General features: G+C 40.5%; 1 protein-coding gene across 17 annotated transcripts in view; it reads left to right on the top strand.

Annotated features, from left to right (window-relative positions):
* PTK2 (protein tyrosine kinase 2) overlaps window positions 1-14705 on the top strand; it is a 377029-nt gene that overhangs the window by 337015 nt on the left and 25309 nt on the right. For 16 of the 17 annotated variants that reach the window (XM_073330034.1, XM_073330030.1, XM_073330031.1 and 13 more), the window contains 4 exons: window positions 194-305; window positions 2946-3032; window positions 4188-4325; window positions 6190-6321. In XM_073330034.1, the coding sequence (XP_073186135.1) occupies window positions 194-305; window positions 2946-3032; window positions 4188-4325; window positions 6190-6321 (469 nt within the window). The remainder of the gene's footprint in view (window positions 1-193; window positions 306-2945; window positions 3033-4187; window positions 4326-6189; window positions 6322-14705) is intronic. The other variant, XM_073330029.1, reaches the window with a different exon arrangement.

Raw genomic sequence — 14705 nt, forward strand, 5'->3', positions numbered from 1 at the left:
TAGTATTAGTTTTATGAAACCATACCAGCCCTCTCCCTATTTAAAAGCAGCCTTATTTGTCTTGTATATTCCTGTCAGTCTGTGGGCTAGGATCTATTAATCTGGGAGTTTGAAAGAAATTTGGAGATAGCGTCTATTAGACACTGAACCAGAATATTACTTATCTTCAGTGTAACTTTTATTTTCTCCTTAGTACAATACTGGAGGAAGAGAAGCTGCAGCAAGAAGAACGAATGAGAATGGAATCAAGGCGACAAGTCACAGTGTCCTGGGATTCAGGAGGATCAGATGAAGCCCCTCCCAAGGTAGCCAACTTTTTTTTAACACATACTTTACATTCAACAATATTATGATTTTAGTTCATTAACCTGTTAAATATTGTTCAATGATGAGAGAAGCCAGATGGCTCCCTTCTCATACCCTGTTTGGTGATCTGTTGCTAATGATGACACTTAACTAATTTTACGCTATTTTAGATGGATTTCACTTTAAGGACCCAGCTTTCCATAGGCTGAGTTAGTACAGCTGATTTGTATTGCAGTTTTGTGGTGTTGGGTCAGACTGTTAGCCAATATTGTACAAACCTTTCTCTTGTTTCTCTCTTTTCTCATGGTCATGTAACTTGAAAAAGACTAGAATGGTTTGCCATTAAATTGTTTCGCCTAGGGCTAAACATTTTCCCCCTTTCTTTCTGTCTATGTTATTTCTTGTAAATTAATAGCTAGTAAGATCCCTGACAATCATAAAGTAAAGTTTATACCATAATAGTGAGTGGATAGAAATGAGTTCATTACATTTTTACCTTATTCTGAAGAGACTGTTACGATTTCTCTCTGAAGGTTTCCCTTTTATAGTTTAAAGGATCCTTAAGTATTTTTTTTTTTTTTTTTTTGTATTTTCATTGGTTGGTCTATCTGTTATCCATCTGGACACCACTGCCGTGCAGTCTTGAAGTCTAATCCTGCAAGGTGCTGAGTAGCCCCAAAGTCCACTATCGTCCGTGTCTCCTCATTGGAGCCATTGAGCACAAATGTTTTGACTAGCTTCTCCTTGAGTTCAGACTTTCATCATCATCCCAGTGCCAAATATTGGCTGTGTCTTAACCAGCTACTTGACCATGAAAACCTGAAGCCAGCAGCTGCTGTTTCTGCCACATGCATCCATAAACAGTCCTGGCAAAAGATGGGGTCTTTTTTTTTTTTTAAACCATCTTCAGCTTGTTGGCTGAGAGAGTTGTGAGCCCCACTTCTGCACTTTAATAGGGTCAACAGGACAAGAAACATAGCCCATGGAAAAATGATTTGAACTTTTTGTTCTAAAATTAATTCAAAATACCCCATTGACCTATTTAATCAACTAAGATTGGGGGAAGGTCTACAGTTAAAACACTGCTGCAGCTCTTAAGTGAAGATGTTCCTATGAGAGCTCTCCCATTGGCATAGTTAATCCACCTCCCCAAAAGATAGTAGTTGTGTTGACAGTAGAAGCCCTCCCGTTGACGTACTGCTATCTACACAGGGGGTTACAGTCAGGGGTGTGGATTTTTTACCCCTCTGAGTGACATAGTTATACTGACATAGGTCTGTAATGTAGACCTGGCCTAACTGTCATGATTTAGTGCTTAAATAGTCAGTAATATATACATTGGCAAAGGAAATAAATTGCATGACCCATAATAACAATGGTGGTTAATAATTTAAAAGATTGTTTGATGAAGAGATTAAATTTTGCCTTCTAAGGCTTAATCTGAGTGGACTAAATGCTTTTTTTTAATGTAATGAATGAAGAATTACAACTGTTAGAAAAGCACATCATTAACGCCTTTGAGAACAGTGATTTTATGAGCTTTGGGACCTGATCAAGTATGCTGATTTTGAAATCTGATACCCACGGTATTGTGCATCATTTTCTATTTGAGGGGTTTAGATCATTTTTGTTCCTGTTCAAGTTATTCTCTTTATATATGTGGCATTATATATGTCGCTCTAGCAATATCTCCACCATTTGGTGGCCACAGATAAACAGATTCCAGCAAAATCATACACTCTTAGATGCCAATAAAGAATAGCAAGCTTCTTTTCACATTACAGTGTATAATATTACCCTCTGAAATCTTTCACTTTTTCATGATTGACCAGACGATGTACAGTTACAGGAAGTGTTGCAACTAATCCTAAAGAGGAAAGGGATCAGTTATCTAATAGCCAGCCAAGGGGTTTTGTGGCCACTTGCTAGGTGCCAGCTATAGTTAATGCTGCTGTCCGTTCTAATGGGAGACATTTCTAGCTGCTTCGCTGGATTGGACATTAACAATTAGAGCTCAGGGAGTCTCTCAGGATAATTTCTGTGAATATTCATTCCAATAAATAATTCAGTTTGCTTTACCTGTGTTTAGACTTTTCTGTGCTTTACCTGTACTTTAGACCACTATCCTAGCAAAGGAGTTAACTGTCAGGAGCATTCGCCAAAATACATGGGAAGTGTTGGCAAATACTGGCAGGAAGCCGATTGTGAACTTGGAAACGTGAGCATTCACATCTGAGACCTGATTTTAATTATTATGCTTTAATAGTGTGTCCTCTCAGAACCAACCCATAGTTCGGGTTATTGGATATTCACAATCAGCTACTCTCAAAGAACCTACAGAACAAGAGTTATTAATAGAAATTGTTCAGCAAATAATTTTGAATATTAAATGTGAGACTAGCCTAAACTGTTTGCAAACAGAAAAAGAGGCAAAATTCATTGAATGAATTATTCACTCAACTCTGTTATGTTTCCTACAATCCTTTTTGCTTACATTTTGAAGCTTGCTTTCATGAAGCATCTCGTGTAAGTTTAGCAGTATGAGAAAATTTGCCTTTCCTGAAAATAAATTACTTTGATTGTTGTATTTTATTTATATGATTGTTCTCTTTAAAAAGTGCACTCTTTTATATTTATAGCCCAGCAGACCTGGTTATCCCAGTCCAAGATCCAGTGAAGGGTTTTATCCTAGTCCACAGCATATGGTACCGCCCAATCATTACCAGGTAAAATATTATCTTTGTGCCTGCTGTTTTAAAATAGTTTATCATCCACTTGCATGTAGTGGGTGTCTTTCTCATGTGTGCACCAGTTTGAGTTCATTGAGGTCAATAGACTCCACTGAGTTCAATAGACATACTTCTGATTTACACCAGTGTAAGACCAGAATTGAGTCTGGTAGGTTGATTCCAAATGGCAAGCAAGTCAACTGTTTGTCTGACTCTCCAGTCAATTAAAACTACAGTAATAAACTTTTTCTCATATTTATCAAGGAAGTTCAGTGTGCATGTAACATGCATGTGACAATTTACACTTGGCTAACAAAGTCACTTGCATGTCAAAATAGGATTAAGTGGTCTGATTACCTTGGCCTTGTTCATGCTGTGTTCTCCAGTGAGTTCTTAGAAGCATTTCAAGTTCTCTCAAGTTGATAGCCCTCTCCAAATGTTAACGCATAGTATACTTGCCTGTTTAACTTTGGTCTTGTACCATCAAAGTAAATTTAAAGCATCTTCTGCCATGGAGCTGTTTCAGAATTTTTAGATTTGCTCAAAGCTGCAGAGCACCCTGACTGAAGCAGCATTTTTTAAAATGAGCACACTTCAGTCTCATTAAAATTTCTTTGATTTTTCTATAGAGAAGGAATTTCGTCAGGCCATCCTGCAGCTATGATAATTACGTGCTGTCACTCAGGATTTAAGCTTGTAACATACACTAGGGGGTACATTTTTAGCATAGTTTATAGGGAGATATGTGCACAATTCCTGTTAACATTAATGAGAGCTGTGTGTGTAATTCCTTATGTTGAAAATGTACTGATGGATATGTTTTTGTTCATTAAGGGATTTTGATGTCCTCTGCTACTAGGATTAAAACATAACTTTTAACACTAGTTGTGGACACTAGTTCTAACCCAATAAACGTGGTTTGTTAAAGCAGTATTTGAGAGTACGTCATATTTTAGCTTGAATTGCTGACTCTTCTTCTGGTTCTCTACATTTTCTTTTTTTCTTTTTCTTTTTTTTTTTTTCATTGACTTAATATCCTGCCATGAGGCATTTATTATGCTCTCTGTTTTGGATACATGAGGGAGAATCATCAAACATAGAGGAGCTTAACTGGGGGCCTTAATACGATCATCAAGCATTTTCTTTTTATAGGTCTCTGGCTATCCTGGTTCTCATGGGATACCAGCCATGGCAGGCAGCATTTATCCTGGCCAGGCATCTCTTTTGGATCAAGCAGATTCCTGGAACCATCGGCCTCAGGAAATATCAATGTGGCCCCCCACCATGGAGGTAATGTGAATTTTCACAAAGTTTATTGCACATTGTACAGTACTTGCATTATAAAGCTTTTTTTAAAAATTGCAACTGCAACTCTGGAGTTTAATCTAGGGAAACTAAGTCAATTTTCCTGGGAGTTTTAAAATGGTTTGATTAATGAAGGAAGGGAATGTTATTTATCAATAAAAACAGCGGAGTGGGAATCGTGACTGGAGTCTATTCATGGTTCTACCACTGGTTTCTTACATGAGCTTAGACAAGCTGTGGTGCACTTATACCTGAGTTCACCCATTGTTAAAATGGGGGTATTAGTACTTACCCTCCTTTTTGGGGGTGTTGAGACTAAATTAATGGTTATAAAATTCTTTGAGTTCCTCAGACAAAATGCACCACAAAAGAGCAAAGTTGTTATTACTTATTATTAAAGGAGAAAAGTTCATGCTAAATAAAATACATATTAATTCATCATCCATTAAAAAAATATATAGTGCCTGGGATACCTAGTGCACTTTATGAATCCAAGGTTTCTCCATGATCACAGCATACCTCTCAGCATCCCAACGCCACTAAGTGCCACACAGATTGCCAAACTCTTTCCCGAACCCTTCCCTCCCCTTCATCCTTTTAATTCTTTTTCATTCCCCTTCCAACATTCCATCCTTTTCCCTTCCTTTCTCCCTGCAGTCCCTTCATCTCTCCTTCTTTTCCCTATCTCTTCATGGTAGTGATCCTCATGCAGCTTCCATCTTACTAAGTCTGTTTGCTCCTTGTGGTGGTGCTTTTCTCTCTCTACCTGTAATGCATGAGCAGAACTGAGAAGTGGGATATGCTGCTAAATACAGGACAGCAGAGACGTGTCATGCAAAGAAACCCATATTTGTTCTTTTCTTTGCCCAAGAGAGCACTAGGTCGACTTGATCATGTGTTCTGCCTATACTGTACTGGTTGTTATACAGTTATAACACGATATATAGTTGGTGTTGTAGGATTCCTCTATGAGGTTGGAATGGCTAGTTAATGATGAAAATGTTTCTTCCATTCTTACACAGGTAGAGTAATACCCTAAATCCCCCAACTAGTCAATAAGAACAATAGAATCGGGCCCTATATGTGCTAAGGTAGGGGTGAAGGAGAAGGCAGTATAAGAACATGATGTGTTTTGTGCATATTCATCACTAATACATTACAGCTGAGTTTTTCTCAGGAATGTATGGGGGTTGGGTGACCAAATCCCATTGAATTTCAATTGGAGTTGGGCACCTAACTCCCTTTGGCTCCTATGAAGACCCCTCCCTACGTTTCTTGTGGTTAGTGCTTTAAAGAACCACTTTAAGGGGACAGTGTCAGGTCCGTTAGGCCCAAAATTTAGATTCTGTAGAACAAGAAGTTTACAAAATCTATTAGAAATATTCCCATGATATTTTTAAAAAGTGTCAGTAAAAACAGGTGAGGAGGAGGGTTTGTTTGGATAGAAACATTGTCCTACAGTGCTAGCAACCTAGACGTTGTGCTAGTGCCCAAGACCCAGAGAGTAATACTGAGAAATCTGTTTTCATCATGCAAGCTTAGTGAAAAGAGAAAAAAAAAGCACATCAAAATTCTTGAAAAGTAAAATAGATTTCTAAAATTCATTCCGTTCCAATAATAGTAAGCAGGGCAAACTAAATGTTTACAACTGGAATGTGTCCTTTTTGATGTGCTACTTTAATACTTTAGTAGAGCTGAGAACCATGCTTGACTCGGACTATAGGTTTTGGGTTTTCTAAATCCCTTCTCTTATAATACAAGAGTTTTCACAACTGTGTATAAAAACTATTGAGTCCCATGACATTCTGCCATGGTAGGCAAATGGCAACCCTTGAGCTTTCCCTCTTAGGATTCTGGCACTTTGGACATGCGAGGAATGGGACAGGTCCTACCAACACATCTAATGGAGGAGAGATTGATACGACAGCAACAAGAAATGGAGGAAGATCAGCGCTGGCTTGAAAAAGAGGAGAGATTCCTGGTAATACATTGCAGAGTACCACTAATCTCAGTAGCAGTCAACAATTAAAGCTTATTAAAATTAATAGTTTCTGTGTAACAGGAATATTAATTGAACAGATAAGTTACTACTGAAACTTAACTGGCATTTATTTGAGCCATCCTAGTCCTCAATTAATACCACAATATATGCCTCTCAACTGTCTATTTTAAATACAAACTTCTGTCTGTTCCACACAAACATGATGTGATTCATTACCATCAGTTATTGACATCTGAAATATTGACTTTTTAAACTGATAACTGAAATGAAAAGTTTTGCTAGGCAAACAAATCCAGTTTTTAAAACTTCTTGAGCAGCTGTTTTTCTTGTGGTCCATATCTGGATCTTCATCACACATTTGTTTTCCACAATCAGGCCTCTATAGATTATGAAGGGTGGTGCAAAATGATACTGTGTGGGCATCCAGATTTGCTTCTGAGCAAGTAGAGCAGAGAGATTTCTAAATCTTTTCCAATCCCTAGGAAAAGAGACAATCTCACATTTATCAGGCAACCCTGTCTCTTGAAAGAATTGTCCAATTTTCTGCTCAAGGAAATTGATGGGAGGGCGTAATTTAAAAAAAAAAAAAAAAACGGCAGGAATTGGGGAGAGTAATTACTTTGATTTCCTAATCTCTGCAGATGAATCATCCCTTTTCTCTTCTTGCCAAGGTCATAGTCTTGCTTTCTGGGGTGGAACCAAGGTCTTCAGGGAGAATCAAAATTCTAGTTTCCCAAACATCTATATTAGCAGCAAAACACAGACTCAGAGTTCAAGTTCTGTGTTCAGATGCTTACTCTTCAGACCAACAGCTACTGGGAGTGTTACAAAGACAGCACAGTCAGACCACAGGATGAGGAACAGTGCTCTGTTCTGTTCTATATGGGTTTTTATGCCATGCTTACCACTTGCCATGATCACCTTTCATTAGTGCATTAAGCATCATGACTAATATCAGTCATGTGTTTTTTCATTCTTTCCCCAGGGGGAGAAGTGTGCACAGTGGAATGTTTTGTTTTAGAATTTTTTTAGTGTACACATGTTGCTGTATGTTTGTCACAAAAGGCAAAGGCAAAGAAGTGCAAGTTGCACTTAGAGTGGAAGGCAGTGAGGTTTATGATAGCCCTTAGTTCCTGTGGGAGTCTGTTGTACTGTCCTGAACTGGCCCTCAAGAAAACTGGCCCTTGCACAGATGACCTTTACCCTCATTGCAGAAAGTTCCATTGTGCCAAAGGGACAAATTTATCGACCACAATTGTCTTCGTGGAGCTTTAGGTGATCTTGTAGGTTCTCTGGGCCCAGGCCACTGAGTGCTTTGAAGAAAACAACTGAGACCTTGAATTTGGCTCAGTATTCTATGAGAAGCAAGTATAGGGGAATGGAATACAGGTTTGATGTGTTCAGTGTTGCTGAGGAGACATGGTACAGCTTCTGTACCAGTTAGTTTCCTAATTGCTGAAGATTTAGAATCATAGCATATTAGGGTTGGAAGAGACCTCAGGAGGTCATCTAGTCCAATCGCCTGCTCAAAGCAGGACCAACATCAACTAAATCATCCCAGCCAGGGCTTTGTCAAGCTGGGCCTCAAAAACCTCTAAGGCTGGAGATTCCATCACCTCTCTAGGTAACCAATTCCAGTGCTTCAACACCCTCCTAGTGAAATAGTGTTTCCAACCTAGACCTCCCTCACTCTAACTTGAGACCACTGCTTCTTGTTCTGTCATCTGCCACCACTGAGAACAGCCAAGCTCCATCCTCTTTGAAACCCCCCTTCAGGTAATTGAAGGCTGCTATCAAATCCCCCCTCGCTCTTCCCTTCTGCAGACTAAATAACCCCAGTTCCCTCAGCCTCTCCTCATAAGTCATGTGCCCCAGCCCCCTAATCATGTTCCTTGCCCTCCGCTGGACTCTCTCCAATTTGTCCACATCCCTTCTGTAGTGGGGGGACAAAAACTGGACGCAATACTCCAGGTGTGGCCTCACCAGTGCTGAATAGAGGGGAATAATCACTTCCCTCGATCTGCTGGCAATGCTCCTACTAATACAGCCCAATATGCCATTGGCCTTCTTGGCAATGAGGGCACACTGTTGACTCATATCCAGCCTCTCATCCACTATAATCCCCAGGTCCTTTTCTGCAACTGCTGCTTAGCCAGTCGGTTCCCAGCCTGTAGGAATGCATGGGATTCTTCCTTCCTAAGTGCAGGACTCTGCACTTGTCCTTGTTGAACCTCATCAGATTTCTTTTGGCCCAATCCTCCAATTTGTGTAGGTCACTCTGGACCCTATCCCTACCCTCCATCGTATCTACCTCTCCCCCCAGCTTAGTGTCATCTGCGAACTTGCTGAGGGTGCAATTAATCCCATCATCCAGATCATTAATAAAGATGTTGAACAAAACCGGCCGCAGGACTGACCCCGGGGCACTCAGCTTGATACCAGCTGCCAAGTAGACATCGAGCTGTTGATCACTACCTGTTGAGCCCAGCAATCTAGACAGCTTTCTATCCATCTTATAGTCCATTCATCCAATCCATACTTTTTTAACTTACTGGCAAGAATACTGTGGGAGACCATATCAAAAGCTTTGGTAAACTCAAGATATATCACATCCACTGCTTTCCCCATATCCACAGAGCCAGTTACCTCATCATAGAAGGCAATCAGGTTGATCAGGCATGACTTGTCCTTGGTGAATCCATGTTGACTGTTCCTGATCACCTTCCTCTCCAAGTGCTTCAAAATGGATTCCTTGAGGACCTGCTCCATGATTTTGCTGGGGACTGAAGTGAGGCTGACTGATCTGTAGTTCCCGGGTTCTCTTTTTTCCCTTTTTTAAATATGGGCATTATATTTGCCTTTTTCCAATCATCCGGGACCTCCCATGATCGCCACGAATTTTCAGAGATAATGGTCAATGGCTCTGCAATAACATCAGCCAACTCCCTCAGCACCCTTGGATGCATTAGATCTGGACCCATGAACAGCTTTTCTAAATAGTCCTTAACCTGTTCTTTCACCACTGAGGGCTGCTCACCTACTCCCCATGCTGTGTTGCCCAGTGCAGCAGTCTGGGAGCTGCCCTTGTCTGTGAAGACCGAGGCAAAAAAGCATTGAGTACTTCATCTTTTTCGACATCATCTGTCACTATGTTGCCTCCCCGATTCAGTAAGGGTCCCACACTTGCTCTGACCACCTTCTTGTTGCTAACATACCTGTAGAAACCCTTCTTGTTACCCTTCACATCCCTTGCTAGCTGCAACTCCAGTTGTCCCTTAGCCTTCTTGATTACACCCCTGCATGCTCTAGCAATATTTTTGTATTCCTCCCTAGTCATCTGTCCAAATTTCCACTTCTTATAAGCTTCCTTTTTGAGTTTAAACTCACCGAAGCTTTCACTGTTAAGCCAGGCTGGTTGCCTGCCATGTTTGCTATTCTTTCTGCACTTCGGGATAGTTGTTCCTGCGTCCTCAATAAGGCTTCTTTAAAATACAGTCAGCTCTCCTGTACTCCTTGCCCCCTTATATTAGCCTCCCATCGGATCCTGCCCATCAGTTCCTCAAGGGAGTCTAAGTCTGCTTTTCTGAAGTCCAGGGTCCGTATTTTGCTACTCTCCTTTCTTCCTTTTTTCGAAATCCTGAACTCAACCATCTCATACCCAGCTGTATCACCTTGCTGTAATGCAGCTCAGAACTGACAAAGGCATGAATAACTGAGGCCAGGTCATCATTTGCCAAGCTGGCATGGAGTCTCCTAGCCAACTGGATATGGTAGAAAGCGTTGCTTACCAATGTTGCTATATGAGAGTTTAGCATCAGGGAAGAAAGTGAGAATTTAGCTACAGACTGATGGACCAATTGCAGATTTGGACCCGCTACCAAAGGAGATTGCACAGTGGCTGCGAACACTTCAGAATGCTTTCCTCAGCATACCATCATCACCTCTGTCTTGCCTAGATTCAGTTTCAACCAGCTGTTGTTCATCCATGAGCTGATCTCATCCAATTACTGGTGATAGCACTATGGTTGTATGTGGTGAAGAACAGGTAGAGCGGTGTGTCATGTTCATATTACAGGCACTTGAATCCATGTCATCTGACCAGTTCAACTAGTGGCTGCATGCAGGTTTTGAATAGGGTTGGAGAGACAAGTGAAACTTGTGGGCCTCCTCGTGAAGCAACGCAGTAGATGTGCAGTGTCCCATCACTACTCTTTGGGTTCATCTCTCCAAGAAGGACTTAAATCATTTTAGTGTATTATCTTCGACCCTTGCGACCTCTTTCAGGCAAGACAGCTGTCTTATTGTAAACTGGATCAGATACTGCAGAGAAGTCCAGAAGAATAAGAATGGATGTCTGCCTTCTGTCTATTGGCAGCAGATCATCCATCGGTGCCACTAAATCAATACAGTTTCATGTCCTGGCCTGAATCCAGATTGTGCCAGCCCCAGGATATTAGTTTCGGTTAGATAAGATTGAAGATGGCTTTTGACTAACTTCTCTTACCAGCTTGCTCAGGAAAAGAAGGTTTGATACTGAAGTATTTGGCTAGAATTTATGTATCCAGGGTGGGTTTCTTTAGTGTTGGTTGGACTTTTGCATGTTTGAAGGAGGAAGAGAAGGGTCCTTCCCTGAATGAGGTGATGGCTGTTTTGGTCATGAGTGGCACCAGTTGCTCATGACTCTCTCTTTCAAGCCAGGAAGGGTTTGGATAGGATTCACAAGTCTTGAGTCAAGACTTCTTTAGAGTATTCAGAACTTCTTGATGAGTGAATGTACTGAACTTGAGGAATTCAAGCAAACTATGGGCTGCAGACAGGGCAGATTGAGTTTTTTGGGAAGCCTTCCCAAATGTGCATGATCTTTTCAGTGAAGTAGGATGATAGTTCTTTATAGCTCTAGATACTCAATTCAAATACAGGATCTGGATACTCAGACTGGATACTCAGAGTGTACCACTCTGGATAATTCCATGGGATGGGATTTGGCAGCATCAATGAAGACTGATAGGAAGGTTCTCTTAGCCTGTAATATAGCTTCAGCATCAGCTTGGAGGAAATTGTTATTTTTCAGTCTGCCTTTGTCAGCCTTTGTTTTCCACCATTGGCACTCAGGTGACACTCCAGCAAAATTAGAAGTCGTGTTGACAGGCTCTGGGAGCAGCTACGTTGTACATTCCTCAGATTGGCCAGATGTGAACTCTTTGATGGATACAAAGGGGGGAAATGGAGAGTCACACACAAAATTCCAAAATCTCATCTTGGATGATTATTTTTGTTTTTCTTGAGCAAATGATGGGGGAAAGGATGCTTCCCTCACCTTTGGCTCTTCTCCTGCTTATATTTTCTTTGTATGTATTCTGATCAGAGACTTCAAGGCGTATTTTTGGATGCCAGTTACAGATTTGATGGAGATTTATATATTGCTAGGTATTACAAGCTAACATTTTATTAGCATAATGTATTCAAATCCGTAGTATGTTGTCAAAGGAAATGGTTTACTTAACAACCAGGCACTTCTTGAAAATGAGATTTCATTCTCCAGGTTTATTCCTGGGGAAATTATGGTGGAGGACAGGTTACTAGCACATGTCTCTATTGGACCATAGTCATAGATATGAAAAGGTTAAAAGCTTCTTTGTATCTACTTTTTTTTTTATGAACTTCCCTGTTAAATCCAGACTGCCTCACATCCATCAGGAGAAATTTGTTTTTAGATGCTCTCACCTTTCCTTTGAATTCTGTCTCGCTGGCCAAGAAGATTGCTTTTGGTGTGTCTTATATGATGTCTTCAGCTGTCCTCACAATAGGCCCAATCTGCAGAGCTTACAGGTGCATATTTCCTGAAGATGTCACAAGAGTCTTGCATGTGTAAGGATGCAAAATCAGATTCAATGTGAGGTTTGTTCTGAACATCCTTCATGGTCTGGTGAGAAATCACTTGTCTCTTCACCAGCATTTCCCATCTGTGCTCCTGTTTCTTCTCATAAAGAAGAGCAGAGTTCATTATTTTCTCAAATCTATTGCTGAGTCCCACATATGCTCTGGTAAAAATACTTTTCCATCGAGAAAACGTTAGGACTATGAGTTGGGAGAAAATCTCTACAGAAACATGATTCTCCTCCTGCATGATGCACCTAAAATTAGGAAACTTTCAGGGGATTATTCTGTGGGTAGAGGATAGATGTGTCAGAGCCTGATTTCAGTCTCCACTTAGACTGGTTTTGAACGAGTGTAACTCAGTTGACTTTAATGAAGTTATTCCCAATTTGCACTGGTGTGAGGTCAGAATCAGGTCTGTTTACAGAGGCAGTCAGCATACCCCAGGCTCCTAAAACATGCATTGCTTCTGCCACAGAGAATCAAGTTTCTCAGGAAAACGGAAATTTACCAATTGCCTATTATAATCTATTGAGCATTAAGAAGAGAGGCCATACTGAGGATGGCACTAGTGCAACCACTGCTTACCAGGAAGAACACTGATTTGCTCATAGACTCAGAATTTTCTGTTCTTTCTGCAACAGGAGACTGTAGCTCCAAACACAACAGCACAAAGATCCTTAACACTGAATATATTATGCTATGATTATTGTTAACAAGAACAGTGCAAACAAGGAATGAAATTGGAATGGCATCGAAATGTAAGTTACTGCATGGGCAGAGGAGAAATTATCTGTGAAAGTAGCTTTCATAAAACTGATTTACTATGCAAAGCTAGTTAATACTGACAGACTGAAATTCTGTTTGCGTGTGTCAGTATTAACTGGTTGGTATTAACTGAATTCAGTATTCTGAAATCCTGCTTATAAAAAAGAAAATAATAAACAAATCTCCCAAGGAAAGCCATCAGCTAAAACTGCTTCAGTCAGTATAGAAGCAAGGTTAGATAGGATAAAGAACTGTTAGAAACTTCAAGCTCAGAGACACAGAAAACTCTACCTGCTGGTAGACAGGAAGTGAATTAGGAAGTCACGTATTTGGCTAGGACACCTCCTTAGTACAGGCCTGACATCAGGGGTTTTTTTCCTGTCTGCATCTGCTGGTAGGTAGATCATATTACACACTGTCTGGGCTGGCATCTTTATTGCACTATGAGGAATTAAATTAGCAGTAAGACATTTTCTTTCAGATTGTCTTGGCAAAAGTGAGTAAAATGTAAATGTTTGGAGATCAGTGTCTCACAGTGCTGTGGAACTGAAAGACAATGGACAAAAATTTACAGTCCTTTGTATTACAGAATTGTGTGGAGCACCAATCAAGGAACAGCTTGCTATTGTATTAAGTATAGTACAGACAAGTAAAAAAAGAGTCTCTAAACCTGTCAGCTAGCAATCTAGAGATGGGATAATAGTATGTTATGCATAACAAGCAGAAGTCTATCATTTACTTATTTCATCCTTCAGATGTTCTATTAGACAGAACAAGAGTCTGCCAGGTAGGAGTTCTGGATTCTAGTCTCTCACTGATTGTGATTTTTACCTAGGGTGACCAGATGTCCCAATATTAGGGGCTTTGTCTTATATAGGCAACTTATAACTGCCACTAACACCCCCATCCCGATTTTTCCACAATTGCTATCTGGTCACCCGATTTTTACCATATCACTTAACTTTAATTTCCCCATCTCTAATAAAAGGATATTGACCTAACTCTCATTGGGGTTGTGAGGCCTTCTTGAAGTTTGTAAAGCCCCATGAGATCATCAAATTAAAATGATTATAAAAGTGAAGAGTCATTACTTATCAAGGTCTGTCTAAACATACTTGGGTAGCAGCACCATCAGCCAGGACATCCGAAACAAAATCAGTAAAGCCAGGAACACTTTCAGGAGCTTAAATACAGTCTGGATATATATTTTGATATCATCAAAATACAACACCAAAACCAAACTCAAGATTTATCAGAGCTGTGTACTTTCAACACTACTTTATAGTGCAGAATGCTGGGGAATGAGAAAGTATGACATGTCCAAACTGTCTTCCTTCCATACAACCTGCCTCAGAAAAATCCTCCATATCTTCTGGCCCAGAACAATTTCAAACGAAGAACTACTGACACAGTGCAGCCAAGAGGATCTGAGCACCATCATTGCTTGGAGGCATTGGAGATGGATTGGCTATGTGCTTCGGATGGAAACTGATTCCATCACCAGAGGAGCAATAAGATGGACACCGGAAGGGAAGCGAAAACAAGGCCATCCGAAAACAACATAGCAAAGAGCTGCAGAAGCCGAGCTGAAAAACATGGGGCACAGCTGGGGAACCATTGAAAGACCTGCCAGAAACAGACAGGAGTGGAGAGGCTTCGTCACTGCCCTAAATGCCAGAGGCATAGTAGGAACATCATGATGATGATGTCTAAACATC

The sequence above is a fragment of the Lepidochelys kempii genome, chromosome 2 (assembly GCF_965140265.1).
Source record: "Lepidochelys kempii isolate rLepKem1 chromosome 2, rLepKem1.hap2, whole genome shotgun sequence".
NCBI classification, from domain to species: domain Eukaryota; kingdom Metazoa; phylum Chordata; order Testudines; family Cheloniidae; genus Lepidochelys; species Lepidochelys kempii.